The sequence below is a fragment of the Oncorhynchus keta genome, chromosome 14 (genome assembly GCF_023373465.1).
Source record: "Oncorhynchus keta strain PuntledgeMale-10-30-2019 chromosome 14, Oket_V2, whole genome shotgun sequence".
In the NCBI taxonomy this organism is placed as follows: domain Eukaryota; kingdom Metazoa; phylum Chordata; class Actinopteri; order Salmoniformes; family Salmonidae; genus Oncorhynchus; species Oncorhynchus keta.
Genome location: NC_068434.1, coordinates 56,848,191 through 56,875,983, shown reverse-complemented (window position 1 = coordinate 56,875,983; position 27,793 = coordinate 56,848,191). Strand labels below are relative to the sequence as shown.

General features: G+C 45.4%; 1 protein-coding gene and 1 long non-coding RNA gene across 12 annotated transcripts in view; both read left to right on the top strand.

Moving 5' to 3' along the window:
- The window catches only part of LOC118393643 (neuron navigator 2-like), a 137,084-nt gene that overhangs the window by 46,207 nt on the left and 63,084 nt on the right, over positions 1-27,793 (top strand). For 4 of the 7 annotated variants that reach the window (XM_052461945.1, XM_052461948.1, XM_052461944.1 and 1 more), the window contains exons 6-10: positions 2,148-2,281; positions 14,041-15,262; positions 15,434-15,543; positions 16,337-16,445; positions 17,279-17,677. In XM_052461945.1, coding sequence (XP_052317905.1) covers positions 2,148-2,281; positions 14,041-15,262; positions 15,434-15,543; positions 16,337-16,445; positions 17,279-17,677 — 1,974 coding nt within the window. Of the gene's footprint in view, positions 1-2,147; positions 2,282-6,493; positions 6,517-14,040; positions 15,263-15,433; positions 15,544-16,336; positions 16,446-17,278; positions 17,678-27,793 lie in introns of those variants that run through there. The other 3 variants (XM_052461950.1, XM_052461946.1, XM_052461949.1) reach the window with 2 other exon arrangements.
- On the top strand, positions 23,652-27,641 carry LOC127907316 (uncharacterized). Of its 5 annotated transcripts, none has more exons than XR_008064118.1 (5): positions 23,652-23,993; positions 24,881-24,957; positions 26,671-26,811; positions 26,850-26,981; positions 27,029-27,641. It is a non-coding gene; the product is annotated as an uncharacterized LOC127907316 (long non-coding RNA). The 5 variants fall into 5 exon arrangements; XR_008064119.1 differs by lacking the exons at positions 23,652-23,993; positions 24,881-24,957 and adding exons at positions 25,809-25,934; positions 26,461-26,506 and having other exon boundaries at positions 26,704-26,811; XR_008064117.1 differs by lacking the exons at positions 23,652-23,993; positions 24,881-24,957 and adding exons at positions 25,809-25,934; positions 26,439-26,506 and having other exon boundaries at positions 26,704-26,811.

The window sequence follows — 27,793 nt, the reverse complement described above, 5'->3', positions numbered from 1 at the left end:
TTTCTCGCTCGCTCACCTTTGTGGTCATGCATCTTCCTCCTCCACTCCTCCTCCTCCTCGTCTTCTAATTCTCCCCCCTTTCCTCACCATTTCCAGAGTAGGCAGAAGTTGTCAATAACAACTGATACAGGGTCAGATCTTTGTCAACATGCTATGGTTACTATAGAGGGTGTATTAATATGATCCTAGATCTGTGGTAAGGGCAACTTCTACCTGAAACTGCTATTCTACTCTGTATGCGTTTTGAAGAGAGGGCACTCCATTTTGGAAAGTCCTGTCTGACTCTGGCATCACGCCTCATTTGGCATATCTGCTTAATGGGCTGCGAGGGACCTTTGGATAACCTGTGCGTGTGTGCGTGCGATGTGAGTGTGGGCACGTGTTCCGCGCACACAAGAATGTGAGCGAGCACGACTCATGAGCGAGCGCGTCTCACTGTGAACGTGTCCCTAATAGTTAACCCGAGATGGAGGAGTGGACGTCTTGAATTCGGTCGGACGTTACGATAGCGGATAGGATAGGCCACGACTACTGTCCTACTGCTGCTGTACTGTGTACTGTGAGAGAATGTTTATTCGGTGATTCGGGTTTATACATTCATCTGGGCCCGTATTCATAAAGTGTCATAAAGTAGTAGTACTGACCTAGGAGCAGTTTAGCCTTTTTATATGAGTACCGAAAAGAAGGACCTAATCCTAGATGAACACTCCTACTCTGAGACACTTTATGAATGATGACCATGGACTTTGTTTCACAAGCATGTCACTGTTTTTCTGAACTAAATGACTGCATGCTGCCTAAACCCAACATAGCAGGCATAGGAAGATGCCTGAACAGAGTCCCCGCATCCATTTTTGGGGGGAAACAGAAGTTAGGTTGAATATACAGTATACATGAAAACAGGAAACATCGTCTTTTTGTCGAGCCAGTGGAGAGTGCATGCTGTCCATCCCTGGTCGTTTTTGCACCTGCTCCGGCAAATGTACCTAAAAAAAACAATGCAATAGCCCCACCCTCTGGTCACCATGTGTAACTGCAGGTTAATGTTCAGCTGGGCATAAATACTTTCAATATCTGGACATGTGTTTTTCTCTCTCCTTTTCAGATTGTAAATGCGTTTCTCCTCCACTGCTTTTCCTTTTCATCTGAATTTGTTCTTTTCTTACTTTCTCGACTTGAATGAAAACTGTCTTGGATGTGCAGCCAAGGGGAGCAACATTAGGTTCATTTCATGATTACGATTTAATGTGGCCACATCCCGAACGAGAACGGACAGAACACTTTTCATCAGTGAATTGTAAACGGTGTATGTCATGACTAGGCGAGCAGTGAAGCCTGTGACTTAATATCTCCCTCAGAATTACATCGGGTATAACATTTTGCTGCTCAGTTGGTAGATCACAGTTCTTGCAATGCCAGAATAGTGCGTCTGATTCCCAGGATCCCCCGTATATATTGTTTATACACTAACATTTTCAGTGTGTTCATTTCAGAACGCTCATGTCATCATAGTCTTTATTGTCAGACAGGAACTTAATAATGACTTCTTATAGCCCAGAACCCCAGTTTAATTCACAAGACAGTTAATTCACGAGCTAACAGCAGTCTGAGCTAGACCTATTCTCCCACTAACAAACTCCCATGCAGTCCTACATGGTCATGTTAAGGATAAACAAATATATATATTTTACATTTAAGGTCACTCAATCAGAGTGGCAAGAAGGAAATAAGAGTTGCGATGTTTCACACCGGTATTGAACTACCGGTCGAAATCTATTCATCAGACCAACAGCCGAACAGCCACAGAATTATGTTTCCTCCTCAATTTATAGGTCTACGTGAGAGTCAGACCCGGCTGGAATAGAGTGTAGGATGCGGACTTCGACTCCTGGCTACGGCTACACAGGAGATTAGCTAATAATATGGGGTTACTGAAAGGTGGAAAAATATTGGACGTTTAATGAATGTATTGCCTAAACTTAGCTTTTCATGCCATTGAGTGTAAACTCTCTCTTCCTCTCTCTCTTTCTTTCTTTCTCTCTCTCTCTCTCTCTCTCTCTCTCTCTCTCTCTCTCTCTCTCTCTCTCTCTCTCTCTCTCTCTCTCTCTCTCTCTCTCTCTCTCTCTCTCTCTCTCTCTCTCTCTCAGACTTCCAGGCCCGAGTGCGAGGGTGTCCACTGCTGGCAGTGACATCACACCTCGCGGGTCGGTTGGCGCCGCCGGCAACCGGCGCAGTCAGGGCTTCACAGACAAGACCAAACCAGCCGCTCACCTGCACAAAGGTACGTCTGTCCTTCGCACACGCACACTCACACTCACACACACACACCTTTATGACTGTGCACGTGTCTGGAATTCAACCTTGGGCAATATGGCCCACTCAAAGCCTGATCCATGACCCGAAATACGATCAATGTATGTACACACACACACACACGCACACACACACACACACACACACACACGCACACGCACACGCACACACACACACACACACACACACACACACACACACACACACACACACACACACACACACACACACACACACACACGTCTTGATCGTATTTCGAGTCATGGATCAGGCTCTGAGTGGGCCATATTGCCCGAGGTTGAATTCCAGACACGTGCACAGCCATAAAGGACCAAATGTCTAAACCACCTGTCATTAAACGCTGACAGTCTGTCCTGGTCATGGTGTGGACGATGACGTCTGTGAGTATAGCAGCTATCCTAATCAGGCCGTTATAGTGTGGGAGGCCATAGGAGTCACCCTTTCTCAGAATAGACCGAGGCCTATCCACAAAGCGTCTCATGTTACAGTGAGGGTGCTGAGCTAAGATCTGTCCGTATAATATTATTCATGATGATACAAAAGGCTAAACTGATTCCAGATCAGCACTCCTACTCTGAGACGCTCTGTGGATACAGGTCCCTGAGTGCAGACACCCTCACCCACAATGCACTGCATCAGTGCTGAAGCGCTTTACTGCGACGTGAGTGAGTTGGGCCATGAAATAGAGTATTCGTCTTTGTTGCCCATGTTGAGTGCATAAAAGGTTATTCATTAGATAAACAATGTTATGAGTCAAACTAGATATGATTTATGGTGCCAGATGCTTCACCTATTTACCTGGCTGGCCATATGATTCTTCTATCTTGGCTAAGGGAGCTTTGGGATACAGGATATGAACAGTACAATACTGTGTATTACGAGGACAGTCGAAATACTACGTGTGTGCACGTGCGTGTGTGTGCGTGCCTGCGTTCGTTCGTGCGCGTGCCTGCACGTGACGCTGACCTATGGAGAGTGTGTGTGCTGCATGTCTCCTCGCTAAATGCCATTGATATGGGTTACAAGGTGAGGTGACAGTGTGTGATTTATAGAGGTGTGTGTGTGTTAGATTTAGTGTTGCGCTATAAAGGTTACCATGACCTCTAGCTGGTATGACCGCTATGCACTGTGCTCTGTCTAACCTCAAAGGTGCTTGCTTGCCTATAGCAGGACACTGTGAATGACCCATGACTAGGGCTGTGGCGATCATGACATTTTGTCCTCTGGTTAATGTCATGCAAAAGTCTGCCGGTCTCAAAGGTAATTGACCTTTAATGAAATTAAACACGTTTGCATCTCCAGGCCTCCAAGCTTTATGTCATATGATGTGCCCTGAATCAATTTCCTAAATCAATTACCATTGCTTGGCCTGCATCTTGTTGGTGTGTGTCACGTTTACCCCCCCTCTCCGGCGCTCAACGCCGCCAGTGGTCTCATCATTACGCACACCTGCCACCAGCATTACGCGCATCTGTGCCTCTGGACAGTCACCTGGACTCTATAACCTTCCTGATTACCTCCCCTATATCTGTCACTCCCCCTGGTTCTTTCATCAGGCATTATTGACTCTGTTTCTGTTTCATGTCTTTATTATTATTTATTACCGTACACGTTAAAGAATAACGCCTCACCAAGGGCTACCAACAGGGATATTTATTTTCCTTTTTTACTGGTGACGTCGGGTCCCAGTGCCGCTGCCGAAGCCAGTGCCGCTGCCTCAGCTGGCTCGACAGATTCTCAAACCTCGGTTGGCTCGGCATGCTTCCCATGCCTCAGCCGGCTTGTCAGGCTCCCGTGCCTCAGCCGGCTCGTCAGGCTCCCGTGCCTCAGCCGGCTCGTCAGGCTCCCGTGCCTCAGCCGGCTCGTCAGGCTCCCGTGCCTCAGCCGGCTCGTCAGGCTCCCGTGCCTCAGCCGGCTCGTCAGGCTCCCGTGCCTCAGCCGGCTCGTCAGGTCCCGTGCCTCAGCCGGCTCGTCAGGCTCCCGTGCCTCAGCCGGCTCCTCAGGCTCCCGTGCCTCAGCCGGCTCGTCAGGTTCCCGTGCCTCAGCCGGCTCGTCAGGTTCACGTGCCTCATCCGGCTTGTCAGGTTCCCGTGCCTCATCTGGCTTGTCAGGTTCCCGTGCCTCATCCGGCTCGTCAGGTTCCCGTGCCTCAGCAGAAGCGACCGGCCAGCTCCTGGCCCCCAACTCAATCAAATCAAACTTTATTTGTCACATGCGCCTAATACAACAAGTGTAGAACTTACCGTGAAATGCTTACTAAACAAGCCCTTAACCAACAGTGCAATTCAAGAAGAGTTAAGAAAATATTGACCAAATCAACTAAAGAAAAAAATTATATATCTTTTTTTAAAGTAACACAATAAAGTAACAATAACAATAACAAGGCTTTATACAGGGAGGACCGGTATCTGACGCCTCCTATTATATAGGTCCTGGATGGCAGGAAGCTTGGCCCCAGTGATGTACTGGGTCATATGCACTACACTCTGTAGCACCTTATGATCAGATGCCAAGCAGTTGCCATACCCGGTGGTGATGCAACCGGTCAGGATCCTCTCGATGGTGCAGATGTAGAACTTTTTGAGGATCTGGGGACCCATGCCAAAAATGTTCAGTCTCCTGATGGGGAAAAGGTTTTATCGTGCCCTCTGCACGACTGTCTTGGTATGTTTGGACCATGATAGTTTGTTGGGGATGTGGACACCAAGGAACTTGAAACTCTCGACCCACTCCACTTCAGCCCTGTCGATGTTAATGGGGGCCTGTTTCGGCCCGCCTTTTCCTGTAGTCCACGATCAGCTCCTTTGTCTTGCTCACATTGAGGGAGAGATTGTTGTCCTGGCACCACATGGCGAGGTCTCTGACCTCCTCCCTATAGGCTGTCTCACCGTTGTCGGTGATCAGGCCTACCACTGTTGTGTTGTCAGCAAACTTAATGATGGTGTTGGAGTCGTGTTTGGCCACACAGTCGTGGGTGAACAAGGAATACAGGAGGTGACTAAGTACACACCCCTGAGGGGGCCCAGTGTTGAGGATCAGCGTGGCAGATGTGTTGTTGCCTACCCTTACCACCCGGGACCATTCCTCTGGTCGGCGGCGTCCGGCGGCTGGAGCCCAGCGTCAGGGAGGGGGTACTGTCACGTCGCCAGTTGTCTCATCATTACGCACACCCGCCACCAGCGTTACGTGCACCTGCGCCTCATGATACTCACCTGGACTCCATGACCTTCCTGATTACCTCCCCTATATCTGTCATTCCCCTTGGTTCTTTCCTCAGCCGTTATTGACTCTGTTTCTTGTCTGTACGCTTTTCGTGTTTCTTATTTTGCACTATTGTTCTATTCATTGTTAAATATTCAGTCCCTGTACCCGCTTCCCGATTATAATAATAATAATAATAATAATAATAATATATGCCATTTAGCAGACGCTTTTATCCAAAGCGACTTACAGTCATGTGTGCATACATTCTACGTATGGGTGGTCCCGGGAATCGAACCCACTACCCTGGCGTTACAAGCGCCATGCTCTACCAACTGAGCTAGCGTACGCGTTAGTGTGTGGTCACACAAATCAAAATTCAATCAATCGTCACTGTATTCAGATCGACTGACACTCTGTCTACTGTGCGGACTTAATGCGGCTCTATTTTCGGCTGTGTTCAGCCATGGCAAATCTGTGTTGACTGTGCATTTAGTTAGAGGTTTTATGTAGCTTCTTTGCGCTGTTGTCACCACCCAGCTGGTCTCCCGGGGTTGTTTCTAGACTCACTGTGTTTCTCTTCCACAGTCTCAATCCATTCCCCTGTGTTAGACTGTATGAACGATGGAGGCAGGAGAGATGGAGGGAAACGAGAGAAGGAGAGGGTGATGTGTGTGTGTGAGAGAGAGAGAGAGAGAGAGAGAGAGAGAGAGAGAGAGAGAGAGAGAGAGAGAGAGAGAGAGAGAGAGAGAGAGAGAGAGAGAGAGATGTGAAGGGTGCAGGGGGACAGACGGCAGGTAGGGGGGTTTGGAATCACCCCCTGCCTTCCCTGTTGAGTGTCTGCCAAACCCCCCTCTCCCAACTCACTCCTGCACAACAGTTCCACTGCCCTCTGTGGAACGTCTGTTAGAGTTTGGAACCCTGGCTTCTGCGCTCAGCTTCTTTTGGTCTCTACTCTACTGGGACAGTGATACTCCTGAGGTTTGTCATCTATCTTTTCACTGCTCTCCTCTTAGCCTCACTGGGTGCTGAAACTAGCTTTCTCCCAAATCATACATGACGTCAATGTGCGATTTGTATGACAGTTAGGAATCGACCCAGACTTATAGTACCATTGGTCATGGTCTTTTACCTAGTGACCAGACACAGGGTCTGACTCAGTCTTATTTGACATTTTGTGATTAGTTTGTGTTTAAGAAATAAATAATCATACACTGTTTTAATACATCATTTTACTTAGTAAGCTTTACTGTACCAAATTAGCAACAAGTTTACTAGCGGGAACGTTCGGTGATTTACTACCTTGAAATCAAATGCTGGAGATGCTAAGGCTCAGTAAAAACGAGCCTGAACTGTTCAGTGTTGCTGACAGAAGAATGTAAAACATGTCCTTGGAACCATCCTGTTTTATACAGTAGAGAGACATGAGCATACAGTTGGCCTTCCTCTTATGCTTTACATTCTCACCTTGAGAGACATAATATGAACTGTCTCTATTCCTTTGTAGCGTTTGTGGGTGTAATGTTTACGGTTCATTTTGTATTATGTATTTCACATTTAGTTTATTATCTATGTAAACATATGTTTCTCATGCCAACAAAGCCCTTTGAATTGAATTGAAAGAGAGTGAGTGAGAGAGTGTGTTGTGTGTGTGTGTGTATGTGCGTTCCAAGCGAATGTGCGCGTGGGTGCTTACTCTTGTATGTGTGTGTGTGCATGCGTGCGTGGTGTGGTGTGCATGGCGTGCGTGGTGTGCGTGCGTGCATGGCGTGCGTGGTGTGCGTGCGTGGTGTGGTGTGCATGCGTGCATGGCGTGCGTGGTGTGCGTGCGTGGTGTGCATGCGTGATGTGTGTGCGTGGTGTGCATGCGTGGTGTGTGTGCATGCGTGGTGTGCGTGTGTGCGTGGGTGTGCGTGGTGTGGTGCATGCGTGTGCGTGCGTGCATGGTGTGCGTGGTGTGCATGCGTGGTGTGCGTGCGTGGTGTGCGTGCGTGGTGTGGTGTGCGTGCGTGGTGTGCGTGCGTGGTGGCGTGCGTGCGTGGTGCGTGGTGTGTGTGCGTGGTGTGCGTGCGTGGAGTGGTGTGCGTGCGTGCGTGGTGTGCGTGCGTGGTGGTGTGCATGCGTGCGTGGTGTACGTGCGTGGTGTGCGTGCGTGGTGTGGTGTGCGTGCGTGGTGTGCATGCATGGTGTGCGTGCGTGGTGTGGTGTGGTGTGCGTGCGTGCGTGGTGTGCGTGTGTGGTGTGCGTGCGTGGTGTGCGTACGTGGTGTGGTGTGCGTGCGTGCGTGCGTGCGTGCGTGCGTGCGTGCGTGCGTGCGTGGTGTGCGTGCGTGCGTGGTGTGCGTGCGTGGTGTGGTGTGCGTGCGTGCGTGCTGTGCGTGCGTGGCGTGCGTGTGTGGTGTGCGTGCGTGTTGTGTGTGCGTGGTGTGCGTGTGTGGTGTGCGTGCGTGTTGTGTGTGCGTGGTGTGCATTTCGTGGTGTGCATGCATGCACACATGTGAGAGTGTACGGACAGTGCAGACAGTGCTGAATGAATGGCCAGCCGATGAGCCTGTAGCCTCTGTTTGAGTGTGTTCATGTGGAGGAACTTTAAAAGTTTCACTCCAAATCAAGACTGGCCGTCCCACTTGGGGATACGAGTAAGCAGTTTAGACAGAAGTCGACTATATGAAATGATACTCAATTGAACGGAGCAATAGAACATATAAGCAAAAAATACAACAATTCACTTTTAGTTGTCTATTTATCTAGTTATTTTTCGTTTTTTTTTTCTGGCAAGACATCTGTGTACGGCTAAAAATGGTTGCTCTCTGGGCAGTCCTGGAAATACGCCTGAGCTATTTCTATAAGTATCATACAGTACTGTACTGTATGTTGCTAAAAAAAAGTATCTTCCTGAATCTGGACACATTCATCATCATATGTTTAGGCTGCGCGTCATTCTAAACTGTATACAGTGTCTATAAGTATGATACTGCCCCCCCCCCCCAGGCTCAGTCATGGCTTTTATGTTTAGACTTTATGTCTATCTCTCTATGTTTCTATAGGCAGGGAATGTACAGGTCAGTACTGACTGATGGGTGATCTAAATTACGGTCTTGCAACCGTGAAATCGGTCAAGTGGGCTACGCAGTGTCTGCAGATGCTAGGCCCCTCTAATGCTTTTAAGCTTGTTTTTGCGTGCGGTTGCGGTCTCGGCAGCGTTTTCCTCCCGGGTTTCGTTTGGGACGAGGTTGAGCCGTTACGCGCTGAGGGGGAAACCATGGGCCTTTTGAAGTGGCTGTGCTGAACAAACATGTCTCTGACATGCGCACACGCCCGCACACATGCTACACACACACACACACATTGTGGACGTTTGTATTGTACACTTGGTAATGGCACCTATAGACACAGTGGAACAGACACAATGAAACACACACACAGGCGCGATGATCCGTGAAAACGGGGGATGATCCCAGAAGCCGATGGCTTCATACACAGACAAAATAAGGCACAGCCCGCTTTGAGTTTGCCAAAAGGCACCTAAAGGACTCAGACCATTGAGAAACAACATTCTCTGGTCTGATGAAATCAAGATTGAACTCTTTTGGCCTGAATGCCAAGCGCCGCGTCTGGAGGAAACCTGGCACCATCCCTACGGTGAAGCATGGTGGTGGCAGCATCGCGCTTTGGGGATGTTTTACAGTGGCAGGGACTGGGAGACGAGTCAGAAAATCTACTCCAGAGTGCTCAGGACCTCAGACTGGGGCAAAGGTTCCCCTTCCAACAAGACAGCGAACCTAAGCACACAGCCAAGACGACGCAGGAGTGGCTTCGGGACACGTCTCTGAATGTCTTTGAGTGGCCCAGCCAGAGCCCGGACTTGAACCCTATCGAACATCTCTGGAGAGACCTGAAAATAGCTGTGCAGCGACACTCCCCATCCAACATGACAGAGCTTGAGAGGATCTGCAGGGAATAATGGGAGAAACTCCCCAAATACAGGTGTGGCAAGCTTATAACGTCATACCCAATAAGACCTTACAGTGAAATGCTTACTTACAGGCTCTAACCAATAGTGCAAAAGAGGTATTAGGTGAACAATAGGTAAGTAAAGAAATAAAACAACAGTGAAAAGACTGTGAGAAATAACAGTTGTGAGGCTACATAAAGACACCGGTTAGTCAGGCTGATTGAGGTTGTATGTACATGTAGATATGGTTAAAGTGATGCATATATGATGAACAGAGAGTAGCAGTCGCGTAAAAGAGGGATTGGCGGGTGGTGGGTTGTGGGTGGCGGGTGGCGGGACACAGTGCAGATAGCCCGGTTAGCCAATGTGCGGGAGCACTGGTTGGTCGGGCCAATTTAGGTAGTATGTACATGAATGTATAGTTAAAGTGACTATGCATGTATGATAAATAGAGAGTAGCGGCAGTGTAAAAGAGGGGTTGGGCGGAGGCACACAATGTAAATAGTCCGGGTTGCCATTTGATTACCTTGTTCAAGAGTCTTATGGCTTGGGGGTAAAAACTGTTGAGAAGCCTTTTTTGTCCTCGGGTCACGCCCTGGCCATAGAGAGGCTTTTATTCTCTATTTTGGTTAGGCCAGGGTGTGACTAGGGTGGGCATTCTATGTTCCTTTTTCTAGGTTTTTGTATTTCTTTGTTTTTGGCCGAGTATACTTCCCAATCAGGGACAGCTGTCTATCGTTGTCTCTGATTGGGAACCATACTTAGGTCGCTCTTGCCCACATGGGTTTTGTGGGTAGTTGTTTTCTGTATTGTTAGTTTCCTTTACAGAACTGTTCGTTTTCCTCTTTGTTGTTTTTTGTTCTAGTGTTCTGATTTGAATAAAATATCATGAACACGTCTCACGCTGCGCCTTGGTCCAGTCATTCACAGGAAGAGGATCGTTACACCTAGACTTGGCACTCCGGTACCGATTGCCATGCAGTAGTAGAGAGAACAGTCTATGACTGGGGTGGCTGGAGTCTTTGTCAATTTTTAGGGCCTTCCTCTGACACCGCCTGGTGTAGAGGTCCTGGATGGCAGGCAGCTTTGCCCCAGTAATGTACTGGGCCGTACGCACTACCCTCTGTAGTGCCTTGCGGTCGGAGGCCGGGCAAATGCCGTACCAGGCAGTGATGCAACCAGTCAGGATGCTCTCGATGTTGCAGTTGTAGAACCTTTTGAGGATCTCAGGACCCATGCCAAATCTTTTTAGTTTCCTGAGGCGGAATAGGCTTTGTCGTGCCCTCTTCACGACTGTCTTGGTGTGTTTGGATCATTCTAGTTTGTTGTTGATGTGGACACCAAGGAACTCAACCTGCTCCTACAGAACCGTAGATGAGAATGGGGGCGTGCTCGGTCCTCCTATTCCTGTAGCCTACAATCATCTCCTTAGTCTTGGTTACGTTGAGGGAGAGGTTGTTATTCTGGCACCACCCAGCCAGGTCTCTGACCTCCTCCCTATAGGCCGTCTCGACTCGAGACTGTAATCGCTGTCAACAGCGCTTCCACAAGTACTGAGTAACGGGTCTGAATACTTATGTAAATGTGATATTTCAGTTGTTTTTTTCAAACACATTTCTAAAAACCCGTTTTTGCCTTGTAATTATGTGGTATTGTGTGTAGATTGATGAGGGGGAAAAATTGATTTAATCCATTTTAGAATAAGGCTGTAACGTAACAAAATGTGGAAAAAGTCAAAAAGTCAAAGGTTTCCAAATGCACTGCAGATGAGATTTTGTTTTAGTCCATTGTTTAACAGAGGTATGAACGTGTGTGTGTGTGTGTGTGTGTGTGTGTGTGTGTGTGTGAGAGAGAGAGAGAGAGAGAGAGAGAGAGAGAGAGAGAGAGAGAGAGAGAGAGAGAGAGAGAGAGAGAAAGTTGGGTTATGGCAGGAAGTTCACTGGTGGTCTGTGGTTAAGTCCTGAGGGCCTCTCTCTGTCTGTCAGACTCAGATTTCAGACTACTAATTGACTGCACTAATTGAGTAGTTAAGATTTAAACACTAAAACCTGGGTCCTGTGTGAACTACGAGAATACACAAGTCATATAGAGGCACAAAGGTGTGTGTGTGTTGGTGGAGTCCTATTTTTGTCCCAAGGTAGTGAACTTTGTCACAGTGATCTCAGTAGCCAGGTCAGGAGGTCTATGATCTCTTACGAGTGGGATGTCAGCAGTCCATGTGTTTGTGATATTGGACCAGAACAAAAGTTTACTGGGTGGCAATCTTTAGGTGTGGAAGAGGGAGAAAGAATGCTGGTCAGTGGCTCAGGTGTGAGTGTTTATGTGTATTGATACATCACGTGTGTGTCTAAAACAGGAAACAAGTAAATTGTGTGATATAAGAAGGGGATTGAATTCAATACAACTTTATTGACAACTGTGGGGCAAAGGGGTTCATTGCAATTTCACTTCTGACCCAGGATGCGAAATGTGGATCTCCTTTTCATTCAAACTGGGTCATTTGGTTCTGGGTCATCCCCAGAAATGCTCTGTGTGTTTCTTGTGTCCAGTGTCCAAGCCAACACAATGTCCACTTCTCAACCAAAACCCAAGCTGGTTTCACCCCCTATTCTCCCTCTGGGGCACAGACCGTTCTGTTGGCATGACGTGAGCTTCTCAACGTTCCCCTTTTCCCACATCCCAGCCTCAGTGAGTCTGAATCCCTCTCTCTTTCTCATTCTCTCCTCTCTCTCTCTCTCTCTCTCTCTCTCTCTCTCTCTCTCTCTCTCTCTCTCTCTCTCTCTCTCTCTCTCTCTCTCTCTCTCTCTCTCTCTCTCTCTCTCTCTACCTCCTCTGTAATTACAGCTGGTCCTCTCTCTCTCTCTCTCATTCAGGCCCTCCTCCAATAGGAAGCCAGCTATTAGCAACCTGACCCACTTTCCGCCGGCTAACCTCTAGCACGGCTAATTGGGCCCTAATCACTTCCTAATGGCGCATTGTTTCAATGCAGGCTTTCTAAATACTGAACTGGGGGGAAACGAAAGGGGCATGAAAAGCAATTAGGGCATGAAAGGTGTTTAAAAAACAGGAATAAATGGGATGAAAATGGGATGTGGCATAAAGACGTGGAGTGTTTAATATTCCTCGTAAATACTTCCTTAACGAGGTTCAAATGTGTGAATATTAAATTAGTTTATGGAGTTACCAAGTGTTTAGAGTCATGTTAATGCAGTATACTGAAAAAGGGGTTGCATACTGCACTGTACGAAGAGATGGTACACTCTTACAAAAAAGGGTTCCAAAAGGGTTCTTCTCGGCTCTCCCCATAGGAGAACCCTTTTTGGTTCCGGGGGGGAAACCTTATTGGTTCTATGTAGAACCCTATGTAAGAGAGCATTCTACCTGGATCAAAAAGGGTTCTTAAAAAGGGTTCGGCCGCCGAGGTTCTAGATAGCACCTTTTTCCCCCTAAGAGTGTATTGAAAAGGAATTGCAACGGATGAAATTTGAGATCATTACTTAATAATAGACCGTGTTTGTGAAGGTATTTGGGTAAGTGCAGCAGGACCTTAGCTTCTGTTTTGCCGTGTCCATGTGCTCTACTGGCTGACTAATGGGTTGGGCATGGGAGTGGCCACAAGGGCAGTTTGGCAGTTTGGCTTTGAATATTCAAAGTAATGCTAGCGGTAAGTTGGCACTTGGAGTCTCTACCGGCACACAACAATAACTACACTGTTCTTGTACGGTACAGTATTAGTCTCTCGAGGAAAAACATCTTAGCTGCTATATGAGTTCTGTATCTATGTTGGTTTTGGATTTGATTGTGACTGTTTTTGGTAAGTCAAACATTATTGATTTAGAGGTTTAACAAATTATAAACTTTTTTAAAAGTACTTTGTGTTGGTTTTGTGTGCTCTGTAAGACAAAATAGTCCAATTTAATGAAAGTGTTTGTGTTTTAGCTAGCTCATTTCCACAGTAGTTCAGAATACAGACTTAGGATAGAGTCTTTGACTGTGAATTGGAAGATAATGAACCAGAACCAGTCCATATAAGTCCAAACCTCCCACGGGTGTTGGTAGCCGTGTTCTATCTCAGCTAAAATTCCTCGGTCAAACTTTAAAGGGCTTTCCCTCGTTGTTAGTGTCCAAGGTTTCTAATAGTTATCGGAGTGTCGTGTGCTCGCTAGCGTTAAGTAATGACACGTTTAGACTGTGTCAACACAGGCTAACTCAAGATTTCCACAGTGCAAGACCTTATATGGACAGTTGGTGTGGGGTCTATGAGGATTGCTCTATCTTAACCATCTCTTATTTCTTGCCTTTCCCCTCTCCTTATCCTCTCTCCCACTCCTGCTTTCTCCCTTCTCTTCATCTTCTTCTTCGTCACTCCTCTCATCTCCTAATCTGCTATTCTCCTCTCCTCTCGGTTATCCGCTTCTCACTTCCTCCTCTCGTCTCCTCATCCCCTCTCGTTCCTATTCTCCTCTCCTCTCGGTTATCCGCTTCTCACTTCCTCCTCTCATCCCTTTTTTTCATCCCTTCCACCTCTTCATCCTCTCCTCTTCCTCACAGAACCGTCCGAGGACATGACTTCACAGACTCCGGTAATGACTGAACATGCTCCGTCGTCCCCTGTGACCATCAGCACTTCCGCCAACAGCGTCTCTACCTCGGCTCCTGTCCCTCCATCCTCCTCTTCCTCGGCCATCCCCCACCCCAACTCCAGCAGCAAGCCCTGGAGGAGTAAGTCTGTGAGCTCCAAGCACACGTCCTCCTCAGCCATGCTCTCTGTCAAGCAGGAGAAGGATACCTCCTCAAAGGCCTCCTCGTCCACCGAGCCCCCCCCGAAAGTCATCCAACAGAAGTCGATGCTGGAGAAGCTCAAGCTGTTTAACAGTAAAGGCGGATCTAAGTCCTCGTCCTCCAGCAATCAGGGAGCTCAGGCGGACAGCGGTGCCCCCGCCCGGCAGCTCGGGGCTGGTGAAGTAGAGAGGGCAGAAGCAGGGTCCAACACCGACTCCCTAGGGGAGGCAGAGGGGAACACCCGGCCCGGCGTCAACGGGACAGGTAACGGGACGACCCACGGCGGTGCTTCTGCCCATGTCCCTACCGTCGCCACAACAACCAGCAGCCCCAAGATCGCACTGAGGGGAATCGCTCAGCGCACGTTCAGCAGAGCTATGACTTCTAAAAAGAGCTCAGTGAAAGGACTGGAGAAGGAGAAGGAGAAAGAGAGGGAAAGAGTGAAAGAGGCGGGGAAACACATCGCCACCGAGAGGATGGAACTCAGGGGGGAGGAGCCTAAGGAGGAAGCGACTACCAGTGTCGCAATGGAAACAGAACCCTCCTCCAATAAGAGAACTTCTAAAATCGCCAGTTTCATACCCAAAGGGAGCAAAGTGGCCAAGAAGGAGAGTTCTGTCCCTGCACACAGCGGCATACCAAAGCCAGGGGGTAAAACCTCAGGGGTAGGGGGGAAGGCGCCCTCGGCAGGGGGGAAGGAGGGTGGGGAGCGTCCCCGGAGCATGCGGTTGGGAGGGGGTCTTGTCCTGCAACGCGGACACCTGGACAGAGACCGAGACAGGGACAGCAGGCACTCTAGCTCTACCTCTAGTCTGGCTTCTACAGAGGGCAAGGCCTCACAACAGGGCCACAGCGCCGCCCCGGTGGTGGAAGGTGGTAGTGGTGGCGCTACACAGAGCACAGCCTGCAACACGGTCAGCGTCCAGCTACCTCAGCCCCAGCAGCACCACAGCCACCCCAACACAGCCACCGTAGCACCCTTCATGTACAGGTGAGTAATACATATACTTTGGACTGATAAAACTGTCAACTTTAACATTTGTCAATCCTTTATGAATCTGTAATAGTATCCCGAGAAAATCTGAAAGGACCATAAGTCATTAGTCACTGATCGTTAGTGGGAATCTGCAAGCCGTTTGCTCGGAATTTCCCCGTCATCTAGGTCACAAACGGACGTGGACGGTATCATGGCGACAGAGGCAGGGTCAGGAGGAAGGGGCGGAGAAAACACCCCCTTTAAAGCCAGCCAGCCGTCCATTGAGGACCTTTCAGGTAGGCCATCGACTAGTTCTGTCTGTAGGAGCTGATGGGCGATTGATTATGTGTCTGCACTGTACAGAAGTTACATGGGCCATTTTTAGGGGGTTATTTTTGATTGGGTGAGATCTTTAGTTGGGAGGAGAACAGCACATGAATCCGAATGTGGGTTGATTCTATCTGATGGGAAACATACCTTCCTGGCTCATGCACACTCAATTCAGTTGTGGGTTTTGTTGTGTCCATTAGTGAAGCGCAGGTTGACTCATAGCCCGCAGTCCCCTCGGTTATATCCACGGAGCGGGCGAGTTTAGGGTCATGAAAATATTGTGTTGGTGACGGGCAGGTGGCGGGCGGGTTGAATAAAGTTAAAACGAAAAAGTTTTAAACCTTAAAAAAATCTATAAAAATATCAGTCATATCTATAGGCTACATTGAGGGTTTTCCTTCATTATTGTAGGCTATCTAGCATTAGTGTCTAAGCCTAAGATTTAGGAGCCTAACTGTGCGCGCGTCAAATAGCCTACACTCCAATTGCCAAATGTTTTTTAGGAACGGGGAGAAAAAGTTAACGTGTATCCATGGAGGCACAAAGGACGTCGGAGTCGACTCTGACTGTAGCTTAACAGCGCGTCTTCTATATTAGCGGGTTAGGGTCCGGTGTGAGCCTCAGATTTGGACTTTATCACATATAGTCTGGTGGTTGCTGATGGGTTATTAGCAATAGCGGGCGGGTGTGGGTGAACTGACAGTTGATCCGCGCACCGCTAGTGTCTATGTGCTCAGGTACAATGTTTGTTCCTTATAGAAGAAGATCCAGAGACACGGCGGCTGCGGACTGTTAAAAACATTGCAGACCTCCGCCAGAACCTGGAAGAGACCATGTCCAGTCTACGGGGGACTCAGATCACACACAGGTATGAACCTCCTGCAAATGAGAATGGACAATGTCCAGCCAAGTAGCCAAACAGATGCCAGTTTCAATTCCACATTCTATTTCTGTGTTTCCGACAAGTTCCACTGCCATCCGTTAAGACATGAAAGACACAACTCCTAGAGAGAGAGACCACAATAGTGATCACAATAAAGCTATTCTTAGCAAATTATCCATAACACTTTCTCTTGTGAAAAAAAAGAGTATGTTAATGTACACGGTAAAGTGAGTTAGCACGTCTGTTTTAAATAGCGGTCGTGTTATTCATGTGTGGTCCACCCAGGACAAAGGTCTAATTTTGAAGCTGGAGAGCGTTTTAAGTGGGACGTGACTGCCACCTAGTGGCCATGCAGTGTCACTAATAACTCACGAGTCTGACACTGGGGATGTGTCCCGGCCTCCAGGGTTGCCAGATAGAAATAGAATAAAGGACGAAGTTGGATGAACTTTTGCGGTTTGAGGCTTGTCTGTCTGATGCTCTATTCTAGTGTGTATGTAATGGAGGGCTTGTTCTCCAAAAACCCACTAGACTGTGTCTTGTGTCTGGTTCTTTCAGCATGATCTATCTACCCCCTGTATGAGAGTGTCAGTGTCTTTGAACCAGTAGTGGCTGGATGGAGCGGTGGTTTTTGTCTTTGGATTTTGATTCAAGCTCCTGACCCAGTCTCTCTCCCTGCGGCTTGCTCTCTCCTTTTCGCACAGTTAGAGAGGTCTTACCCACTGTCTAGTCCAGTTCAATACTGCTGAGCTAATGTCTAGCCTTACGCTCAGTCTTTTTTCCCGCTTCTCCCCCTCCCTCCCCCCTCCCTCCCCCAGCACCTTGGAGACGACCTTTGATAGCAACGTCACCACGGAGATCAGCGGTGGCGGGAGTGGGCGGAGCATCCTCAGCCTTACTTCCTCCCGGCCCTCCCTGTCATCATGGCGACTGGGCCAATCCAGCCCCCGCCTGCAGGCAGGGGACGCACCTTCCACGGGGAACGGCTACGGGGGTCGTGCCTCGGGAGGAGGAGGAGGAGGGCAGGGGGGCCGCTACCTGTACCCTGGCCCCCTGCGGAGACAGCTGGCGGGGCGGGGAGGTGCCCTCAGTATGGATCTGGGGGGGAGAGGGGAGGATATTGACCTGGAGGGCATCGCCATGGAGGTGACGGGCTACATGAGTGACGGGGATGTGCTGAGCAAGAACGCAGCGCGCCCTGATGATGTCACCAGTGGGTGAGTATTCTGAGAGAACTAGCATATGATGACAGGGTTAAAAAAAATGTATTTTGTAAATTGCAACTCATCCCTTTTGGTGCTGGTTTGGCTGGTTTTGCGCACTTTCTCATAGGTTTGGGAATCAATCTATTGTAAGTGGCTGTCATGTCACAAGAGGGCACCAGTGTATTTGTAATCTCCCCCAAGTGTAAAAATGTGAACATGGTACAGCCGACAGTAATGTGGCATGAAGGGAAAAATACAGTTGTTCTTGTTGTTGTGAGAGGACTTGTTGTGAGAAGACATTCTGTAATCACTTTTTGAGATGGTATACAGTGCATTCGGAAAGTATTCAGACTCCTTGACTTTTTCCACATTTTGTTACGTTACAGCTTTATTCAAAAATGTATTAAATAGTTTTTTCCCCCTCATCAACATACACTCAATACTCCATATTGACAAAGCAAAAGAGGTCAACATTTTTTTTGCACATTTTATAAATAAAATAAAACTGAAATATCACATTTACATAAGTATGCAGACCCTTTACTCTGTACTTTGTTGAAGGATCTTTGGCAGCGATTACAGCCTCGAGTCTTCTTGGCACACCTGTATTTGGGGAGTTTCTGCCATTCTTCTCTGCAGATCCTCTCAAGCTCTGTCAGGTTGGATGGGGATTGTCACTGCACAGCTATTTTCAGGTCTCTCCAGAGATGTTCGTTCGGGTTCAAGTCCGGGCTCTGGTTGGGCCACTCAAGGACATTCAGAGACTTGTCCCGAAGCCACTCCTGCGTTGTCTTGGCTGTGTGCTTTGGGTGTTCTTGTTGGAAGGTGAACCTTCGCTCCGGTCTGAGGTCCTGAGTGCTCTGGAGCAGGTTTTGTGCTCTGGAGCAGCTGTCATATGCCTTTTAATGAAGAGTGGCTTCCGTCTGGCCACTCTACCATAAAGGCCTTTTGTGTAGATTGACGAGGGGGAAAAAAACAATTTAATCAATTTTAGAATAAGGCTGTAATGTAACAAAAATGTGAAAAAGGGGAAGGGGTCTGAATACTTTCCGAATGCATTGTATGTCCTTTGGGGACCAGGACCTGTATCCACAAATCGTCTCAGATTAGGAGTGCTGGTCTAGGATCAGCTATTGCCTGTCCATGTAATTGTATTATCATTATTTATCTGAAGGGCAAAACAGATTCTAGATCAGCACTCCTACTCTGAGACGCTTCATGAACATGGGCCCAGATCAGATGCTAACTGTATGAAGCTTCGCTCTGTGAGTTCAATCCAGTAGAGTTGAACCTCATAACCTGTTTGTTTTCTAGTCAGTGCCCATGTTGAAGTCAGGGTCCATGTTGTAACAGCCCCCCTGCATACCTTGGCTGTCATACTCTGCAATTTAAACCAATGCTGTTATTATTATCATATGAATTTACACACTGGGAGCCAACTCTGCTGTGGATGCCAGAATCAGGAGAGTGAACGGCCAAAATGATAGCGTGAGACTAAGACACAAGGCAGCAGACTATGTATACATTTTTGAATGCAGATTTGTGTGGGAACAGAAAGATATGTACTAGATAAAAAGGGACCTATGAGTAGCTAAGAACGGATATCTGAATACTGTATAGTCAAACATCAAAAAGCAACAAAAAACATCCTTACTACACTCCTCAAAGTCTCAAGAGGAAGGAAAATAGCCTTCTTTAGATCACATAATTCAAGGGACTCCAAAGTGTTTTGGTCCTCGACCCGACACAGACACGACCCCACCATGTATAAAAAATACATATTATTTTTTTTTTTTAAGATGATGGAATCGAAGGTTGTATGAACCAAAAAAGCGGCACGTTTCTCTCGCTCCATTTCACTTCCGCAGAGTCACCTGCTCTGAATGGGGTGGGGTTAAGTGCTCCCCCTGACACATTTAGATAACCTATTTCAAACCATGCACAGACACATACACACACACACATTTGATTTAGTGGATCATGAAATCATTTTGACAAAATTAATGCATTATGGTTTTAAGGAGGTAGCATTGAATTGGGTACAGTACATTGGGTACATGGTTCATTTTCTTCCCCTAATGTGTTAAACTATGGTATACCTCAGGGCAGCTGCCTTGGGCCACTTCTTTATTTAATATATACCAACGACCTTCCCTATGCCTTGGTTGAAACTCAATGTACTATATTTGCAGATGATACTACAATTTATGCAGCAAGACAATCGGTTCAACAGGTACAGCAGGCTTTACAAGGAGATTTGGAGAATATCAGGGAGTGGGTTTGCCAAAACAAACTTGTTTTAAACACCAAGAAAACCATTCATGATCATGGTCGTCTCAAATAACTGATCTATGTAAAAAATCATATATATATATATATATTAAAACAGCATGCATAATCAGAAGGATAGCTAAATATTTACCAGGACAAATTCTAAGGCAAATAACACAAGCATTAATTGAGAGTCAGGTGAACTACTGTTCTGTGGTCTGGGGAAATGCATCATCAAGTGCAGTTAGGAGGCTGCAGAATGCACAGAACAAAGCTGCAAGGATTGTTTTAAGGCGGAGATATGGGTCTTCTGTTACAGTCATGCGCAATGTTCTTGGCTGGTCATCAATCGACAAGATAATTGAAAAAAACATGCTTATCTTATTTTATAATATACATCATTTAAAACGGCCAAGTTCTATTCACAACGGTATTCAGTTGGTAAGAGACAGACATTCCGTAAATACTAGGAATAGATTGTCCACCATCTATGCGTTATCCAGACAGAAAAGAGATATAGACTAAATAAAATTTTGATTTAGAGCAATACAGAAATTGAATAAATTAACTGAGCAAACTAGAAACCTTTCAATAAAAATGTAAACATTATTTTAAAACAATTGAAATATGTAACGGCTCTCTTCTATCTCCTCCTCTGACGAAGAGGTAGAACAAGGATCGGACCAAAATGCAGCGTGATGATGATTCATGATATATTTTAATGAAGGAAAAACTATACATGCAGAAACTACAAAAATAATGAAATGAAATCATGAAAAAACCGAAACAGTCCTATCTGGTGCAAACACAAAGACAGGAACAATCACCCACAACACCCCACAAAACCCCAAGACAAAACACACCACAATAAACCCATGTCACACCCTGGCCTGACCAAATAAATTAAGACAAACACACTATATTACGACCAGGGCGTGACAAAATATAGTATATAGAAATGTTGTGGGACTATAGTAGATGATTAATCAATATTTTTTAGATTGAGTATTTATTGGGTCATTATGTTAGTATATTATGTATGTTTGTAATAGTGTGTTATATGTGAAAGTGTGTTTGTATTATAAATTGTATTTGAATGTTTAAGGACTCTTGGAAGATTCGTCCAAATGGGGATTAAAGAGATTCAAATCAAATCAAAATGAAAACACACACACCTGGGCAGGTTAGTGCTATGAAGGCCCCAACCATTCCCCTGCTAGTGCAGTATGATCTCCTACAGCTATACTTAGGGATTGGGTGGGACGCCAGCCAAAGTGGTGCCTTATAGTGTAGAGAGATGAGTGATCAAGTGCTGTACAGAGTTTAGATCCGGTATCATGTTCTGTACCACTAGCCTGGCCGCGTGAGAGAATTATGATGATATAGTGGATATAAAGGAAACACACAAAGGCTCTGAGGATGAACTATAGGCACAGGAGGGCGTGTGTGTGTGTGTGGTCTCGGCCTCGGAACAGGGTGATTGATGGTCGAAATGAGCCCTTATTCAAGTGACCAGATTACGCCTGTAGCCTGGGGGGTTGTGTGTGTGTGTGTGTGTGGTGATATGGTGGAGCCTCCCTGTGTCTTAACCATTTAAAACAGACACTGATCGCTTAGTCTCCTCCCCTGGCCTTGAATGGTTAACCACCAATGCTAGGTTGCGTTAGCAGCTAACTGATTAAAGCACGTGTTATAGGTTTGACCATAGAGGATGAGTTGGCAGTGGGATTCCACGCCCCACCTACAGAGTAGTCATTATCTGTGCAAGTGGCAAGGTCACAAACACGGCCTTTTAATAAAATGTACCTTCTTAAGTCAGATTTTAAACCTAACCTTTTGCCTAACCTTGAATTAAGACCAGAAAAATCCAAATGTTGTTTTCATATTGTTTACGATATAGTAATCTATCTAGTTGTACTTACAGGTCGACTTACATTTTGTCGTTCGTTATCTCATTCCAGTTGTGTAAAGGTGTTTTTATAATATATTATATTTATGTGGAGGAGTAAAAAAAAAAAAAGATATATCAAATTTTTTTAATTGGTTGAAAGTGAGAGGTTGGGTGAGAGGTTGGGTGAGAGGTTGGGTGAGAGGTTAGCACCTGGTGGTGAAACAGCTATGAAGACCGGAGGTGTTTTGATCCTCGGTTCATGCTGTGGCTTCTAACCTGGGTATGTGAAGTGTGCCTGATGTCGTGCTTTCAGTGAAGTGCTTTCTGGAAGCTCCGGCCACGACAATGTGATGTATGAGCCATCTGATCACTCTGCGTGAGAATGAAGTACCTCAGCCAGCACTGTACACCCACCCCCACCCCTCCCCCTCTCTTACCCTTTCGGCTTCTCTGGCCCCTGGAGATAACCCCCCGGTCCAACTTCCCTCACCTCTCGCTCTGACTGGCTTGGGGGTGTGGTGTTCTCTTTGGACCCCTCCTCTTCTAAACCTTACCCCCTCCCCTCTTCACCCCTATCCACCTGGTGCTCTTTAGTAAGCAGACAGCCAGGCAGAGGCAGAGCTTTCAGTGAGTGGGAGCATGAGGAGTGAACAGAAGAAGCCCGCATACCTACACTGAGCACCCAACGAGGGACACACACTAGAAGCACACATACGGCATATTCACAGATACTTATACACACACATACACACACACACACACACACACACACACACACACACACACACACACAGGCGTGCGCGAGAGACATACTTATGCACACACTTAGGTCTAAGTGTATAGTCATTACACACACACACACACACACACACACGCAAGACAAATAAGGCAGAGTATATGTATGCCAGTTACACTGTTTCTACATATAATATTTGGAACACACACACACACACACACACACACACACACACACACACACACACACACACACACACACACACACACACACACACACACACACACACACACATTCTGATCTGAACGCTTCATTCTGATCTTTATCGAGGGGGGATCTTAACTCACCTGGACACGTTTGTTTGAGGTTGGACGCCCGTCATTAAAGATGTGCGAGGCGAAAAGGTAGGTCCCAATGGTGGGTGAACCAGAAAGTTAGATGAGTGGGGATAAAGGTGTGTGTGTGTGTGTGTGTGTGTGTGTGTGTGTGTGTGTGTGTGTGTGTGACTCTGAGATGTCGTCCTGAGTTGCTGAGCATGTAGCACCTCGACGTTGCCATTACCTGGTTTTTAGTGAGTGGCACTTCTGCTGTCGCCAGTTGCAGAGTTAGGGTCTATTTATTGTCCCACTGGGTGGGAACTCAGGGCGTAAAGCCCTCACACACAACAAATGGGTCCTTTTTGGTTTAGGCATCGGGAATTCCTTTCCGGAATTGAGTTAATTGATATGCAATTTGAGCAGTTGCCGTGTATATAACATGAGAGGTGAAGCTCAAATGTTTGCGCCGATGCCGCCGACTAGCTTTCTGCAGTAAAGGTCCTTCTGTAGCTCAGTTGGTAGAGCATGGCGCTTGTAACGCCAGGGTAGTGGGTTCGATTCCCGGGACCACCCATACGTAGAATGTATGCACACATGACTGTAAGTCGCTTTGGATAAAAGCGTCTGCTAAATGGCATATATTATTATTATATTAAAGTCCATAGATACCAGGTTATTCTAGAGATGTTTATGGAATGACAAAATGCTTCTGAGCGGACATACTGTACGAGAGTAGGAGACAACGCCCCTCTGTGTGGCTGTTATTAGATTGAACCACTTCCTATGGGAGTTATTGGTGTACGAAGTAAGAGACCTGGCCAATTACAGTATCGTCGTCATCCTCCGCCTTCTTGTTCACCTGTTCCCCTCATACAGTGTCTCACCTCTGTGTGTCTCTGAAAAGGGCAAAGGGGACAGGTGGCTTGGAAGAGACTGGTATAATGAGCGGTTGTAGATATGTTATAGAGAGGATGTAGAGAAGGTATAGAGAAGTTGTAGAGAGGTTGTAGATATGTGATAGAGAGGTTGTAGATATGTGATAGAGAGGTTGTAGATATGTGATAGAGAGGTTGTAGATATGTGATAGAGAGGTTGTAGATATGTGATAGAGAGGTTGTAGATATGTGATAGAGAGGTTGTAGATATGTGATAGAGAGGTTGATAGATAGAGGTTGTAGATATGTGATAGAGAGGTTGTAGATATGTGATAGAGGTTGTAGATATGTTATAGAGGTTGTAGATATGTGATAGAGAGGTTGTAGATACGTTGTAGATATGTGATAGAGGTTGTAGATATGTGATAGAGAGGTTGTAGATATGATGTTATAGAGAGGTTGAAGAGAAGTTTGTAGATATGTTATAGAGAGGTTGTAGATATGTAGATAGATAGATAGGGTTGTAGTTGATAGATAGGTTGTAGATATGTTATAGAGAGGTTGTAGTTATATGATATGTGATAGTGAGGTTGTAGATATGTGATAGATAGAGATAGTTGTAGATATGTGATAGAGAGGTTGTAGATATGTGTCTGATAGTGAGGTTGTAGATATGTGATAGAGAGGTTGTAGATAGGTATGTGATAGAGAGGTTGTAGATATGTTAGAAGTTGTAGATATGTTATAGAGACGTTGTAGATATGTGATAGAGAGGTTGTAGATATGTTATAGAGGTTTGTAGATATGTTATAGATAGAGGTTGTAGATATGTTATATGTTATAGAGGTTTGTAGATTGAAGTTGTAGATATGTGATAGAGGTTGTAGATATGTGATAGAGGTTGTAGATATGTGATAGAGAGGTTGTAGATATGTGATAGAGAGGTTGTAGATATGTTATAGAGAGGTTGTAGATATGTTATAGAGAGGTTGTAGAGACGTTGTAGATATGTGATAGTGGTTGTAGATATGTTATAGAGAGGTTGAAGAGAAGTTGTAGATATGTGATAGAGGTTGTAGATATGTGATAGAGAGGTTGAAGAGAAGTTGTAGATATGTCATAGAGGTTGTAGATATGTTATAGAGAGGTTGAAGAGAAGTTGTAGATATGTGATAGAGAGGTTGTAGATATGTGATAGAGAGGTTGTAGAGAAGTTGTGATATGTGATAGAGGTTGTAGATATGTGATAGAGGTTGTAGATATGTGATAGATAGGTTGTAGATATGTTATAGAGAGGTTGTAGATATGTTATAGAGAGGTTTATAGATAGAGTTGTTGTAGAGAAGTTGATATGTGATAGAGGTTGTAGATATGTGATAGAGGTTAGAAGAGAAGTTTGTAGATATGTGATAGAGGTTGTAGATATGTTATAGAGAGGTTGAAGAGAAGTTGTAGTTATGTGATAGAGGTTGTAGATATGTGATAGAAAGATTGTAGATATGTGATAGAGAGGTTGAAGAGAAGTTGTAGATATGTGATAGAGGTTGTAGATATGTTATAGAGAGGTTGAAGAGAAGTTGTAGATATGTGATAGAGGTTGTAGATATGTGATAGAGGTTGTAGATATGTTATAGAGAGGTTGAAGAGAAGTTGTAGATATGTGATAGAGGTTGTAGATATGTTATAGAGAGGTTGTAGATATGTGATAGAGAGGTTGAAGAGAAGTTGTAGATATGTGATAGAGGTTGTAGATATTATAGAAAGATATGTATAAAAACAGGTTGTAGATATGTTAGAAGTTGTAGATATGTATAGAGAGGTTGTAGGTTAGGTTGTAGATATGTTGATAGAGATAGAGGTTTAGTATGTGATAGAGGTTGTAGATATGCATAGAGAGGTTGTAGATATGTGATAGAGAGGTTTGATATCCTTCTGCAGTTTGTAGATATGTGATAGAGGTTGTAGATATGTGATAGAGGTTGTAGATATGTGATAGAGAGGTTGAAGAGAAGTTGTAGATATGTGATAGAGGTTGTAGATATGTGATAGAGGTTGTAGATATGTGATAGAGGTTGTAGATATGTTATAGAGAGGTTGTAGATATGTTATAGAGAGGTTGTAGATATGTTATAGAGAGGTTGTAGATATGTTATAGAGAGGTTGTAGATATGTTATAGAGGTTTGATATGTTATAGATATGTAGATATGTGATATAGAGAGGTTGTAGATAGATAGAGAGGTTGTTAGATAGATAGAGGTTGTAGATATGTTAGGTTGTAGATAGATAGATAGAGGTTGTAGATTGTCTATGCACAGGTTGTAGAATGTGATAGCGAGGTTGTAGATATGTTATAGAGGTTGTAGATAGGTTGTAGATATGTTATAGAGAGGTTGTAGATATGTTATAGAGAGGTTGTAGATATGTTATAGAGAGGTTGTTGATATGTTATAGAGTTATAGAGGTTGTAGTGTAGATATGTTGTAGAGGTTGTAGATATGTTATAGAGGTTGTAGATATGTATAGGTTGTAGATATGTTATAGAGGTTGTAGATATGTACAGGTTGTAGAAAAGTTGTAGATATGTTATAGAGGTTGTAGATATGTTTAGATAGAGAGGTTGTAGATATATAGAGGTTTATAGAGAGGTTGTAGATATATGAGGTTGTAGAGAAGTTTATAGAGAGGTTGTAGATATGTTATAGAGAGGTTGTAGATATGTTATAGAGAGGTTGTAGATATGTTATAGAGAGGTTGTAGATATGTTGTAGATATGTGATAGAGAGGTTGTAGATAAGTTTAGTGTTATGTAGATACAGGAAGATATGTTATAGATAGAGAGGTTAGATAGATAGGTTGTAGATATTATAGAGAGGTTGTAGATATGTTATAGAGGTTGTAGATATGTTATAGAGAGGTTGAAGAGAAGTTGTAGATATGTTATAGAGAGGTTGTAGATATGTTATAGAGAGGTTGTAGATATGTTATAGAGAGGTTGTAGATATGTTATAGAGAGGTTGTAGATATGTTATAGAGAGGTTGTAGATATGTTATAGAGGTTGTAGATATGTGATAGAGGTTGTAGATATGTTATAGAGGTTGTAGATATGTTATAGAGAGGTTGTAGATATGTTATAGAGAGGTTGTAGATATGTTATAGAGAGGTTGTAGATATGTTATAGAGAGGTTGTAGATATGTTATAGAGAGGTTGTAGATATGTTATAGAGGTTGTCTATGCACAGGCAAAGGGCGAGGTTGTAGATATGTTATAGAGGTTGTCTATGTACAGGAAAAGGGCTATTGTTCACACCACATTGGTTGGTTCAGTTCCTGTGACTCCTCAGGATTGGTTATTTTTATTGATTTATTTATTTTACCTTTATTTAACTAGGCAAGTCAGTTAAGAACAAATTCTTATTTTCAATGACGGCCTAGGAACAGTGGGTTAACTGCCTGTTCAGGGGCAGAACGACAGATTTGTACCTTGTCAGCTCTGGGATTTGAACTTGCAACCTTTCAGTTACTAGTCCAACACTCCCACCACTAGGCTACGCTGCTCTGACTCCCTGGTATTGTACAGTTAGTATATGTACGAGGTGTACTGTATGTGTACAGTCAGTGGTTGTGTGGAAGGTCTAGTGTCGTACCTACACGGAGTTTACCAAACATTAGGAACACCTTCCTAACATTGAGTTGCAACCCCTCCAACAGCCACAATTCATCGGGGCGTGGACTCAACGGGGTGTCGAAAGCGTTCCACATGGATGCTGGCCCATGTTGACACCAGTGCGTCCCACTGTTATGTCAAGTTGGCTGGATGTCCTTTGGGTGGCAGAGCATTGTTGATACACACGGGAAACTGTTGAGCGGGAAAAACCCAGCAGCGTTGTGAACTGTTAGATATTACTGCACTGTTGGCGCTAGTTACAAGCTTAGTGAAGCAGGACTTATGTTACGTTACTAAAATGAAAGGCTGGTTAGTTGCCTAAAATAGCCCGCTATTTTCTGTATTTTGACAATAACCACACTAAATCGTTAT